General features: G+C 29.1%; 1 protein-coding gene across 2 annotated transcripts in view; it reads right to left on the reverse strand.

Moving 5' to 3' along the window:
* Nucleotides 1-938: 938 nt before the first annotated feature.
* LOC119592009 (long-chain-fatty-acid--CoA ligase ACSBG2-like) overlaps nt 939-1,948 on the reverse strand; it is an 11,665-nt gene continuing 10,655 nt past the window's right edge. Inside the window, exon 14 of one of the 2 annotated variants that reach the window (XM_037940784.1) lies at nt 939-1,900. In XM_037940784.1, the coding sequence (XP_037796712.1) occupies nt 1,702-1,900 (199 nt within the window). In that variant the 3' untranslated portion in view covers nt 939-1,701. The remainder of the gene's footprint in view (nt 1,901-1,948) is intronic. The other variant, XM_037940785.1, reaches the window with a different exon arrangement.

Below are 1,948 nucleotides of genomic sequence, written 5' to 3' on the forward strand. Positions count from 1 at the left end.
AATAATGATATAAGAAAGCAAAGTAATGATGAATGCTTGTCTAATAAGAAAAATAAAAAACTAAACATCTAAATACAAGGGGAAGTGGATTTCATATTAACACACTAGAAAAATTAATGAAAATGTAAGGACCCCTTTGGTTTACACTGATAATATCCATATATTTTAAATATGTTTGATAATCAGCTCAATAGTCAATATTTTTTTTTTTATGTAAGTGGAAGTGAATGTAATGAGAATATTGTCTTTGTCTAAGATAATTATTTTGGTTGAAAAAGTCAGCATGAATCTGAGGCTTCAGAGCTGCTAGACTAAAGATTAATATTGTATGATTAGACTGAACACCTATCCTGGTCATTAAAAGATGATTGAATAGACACTTTGATATTTTCTCCTGTGTTTTATTACTCAAACAACTTGTAAACTCACAAGCATCTACATTATTATAAAATGTAAGAAATTAACTACTTCAAATTCATTGTAAAACACAAGAAATTAAAGTATAAAAAATAATAACTCAAATTCAGTTATTTTATTATAAATTTGCTGGCATGGTTGACTGGTAATGCAAGAACCAAGGGATTGGTGGGGTCTCTACTTGGCAAATGAGAGTTCTTTGAAAGAAAGGGGGGGGGGGTCATTGTGTAGAATAGGCAAGTACCTGATTCAAGTTACATGTTCCTGTTGAAATACTCATCTTATACTCTAGAAGTGCTCAATATTGTACCTCATTTGTTAGAATATTCTTGTATAAGCCTAGTAGCAGTAACTTTAACTATAGGAATTGTTTTTTTATTAAACAACAAACAAATCAATTATATTTTTAAGACACCTAAAAAACTAAAACACTTCTGCACCACAGGTAGTTGCCATATATTCTAAAGCATCTGCACAACCACTTATCTTTTATGAAGAGGTAATCCAGTAAAACAGTAAAAAAATATTAATAGTACTTTATTCATAATAAAATAACAAGCTATATTTTTACTAATATACTATTCAATACACATAAGAAAATTGTGGAAAAACTATTAAACTTACATTAAATACACAAGTATATTTTCTTATAAAAATAAATCTATACAAAAAATTTGCATGTGTACTTAATAAGAAATGCATATGAAAAATTATTGATTATTATATTTTTGACTTCAAAATTGCTTATAACAATTCTTTTTTAATATATACTGTAAAACGCATGGATACATCCCATATTTTCCCCATTTTTTCTAAGATGGGTGAATAGATATGGTTGTATACTTGATATTTTACATTCTAAAAACTGTGAATACCTATAATATAAGGTTTTATTTCCTAATCTAAAAGTTTAACACAACCTACACTAACAAACTTCAAAATAATTAGTCTAAATTCTGTATTAACAGTATCACAACAAATTATATCAACAACATACATTTTTGTTCATTCCCCTGCCACGATAACAAAGAAAGTTGTCTCCTTTCCATTCTCAGAAACGTAATCTAAAAGTTTAATACAACCTACACAACAAACTACAAAATAATTAGTCTAAATTCTGTATTTGCAGTATCACTACAAATTACACCAATAACATACATTTTTGTTTATTTCCCTACCACAATAACAAAGTCATCTCCTTTTCATTCTAGAAACAAAACAAACTACCTTCAAACAAACAGTAACAAGGTGGCAAGATAAAAACTGATAAATACTTAATTTCCCTCAGAGCTTACTTGCCACATCCAGTGACTTGTTTGGTATGTACATGGAATCAATTATGTCTTTATACTTTTCCTGAACAAAGCTCCTCTTTAGTTTTAAAGTATTATTGAGTTCTCCTGTTGGCTGAGAGAAGTCTAGTGGGAGAAGTGCCCACCTTTGGATTTTCTGGGCATTCGAAACTGCTCCGTCTTTGTTGTACCTGTCAGTTAAAAATAAATCAGTATGCTGTACCTCACGATTTCTGTAA

The sequence above is a fragment of the Penaeus monodon genome, chromosome 29 (assembly GCF_015228065.2).
Source record: "Penaeus monodon isolate SGIC_2016 chromosome 29, NSTDA_Pmon_1, whole genome shotgun sequence".
Lineage (NCBI taxonomy): Eukaryota > Metazoa > Arthropoda > Malacostraca > Decapoda > Penaeidae > Penaeus > Penaeus monodon.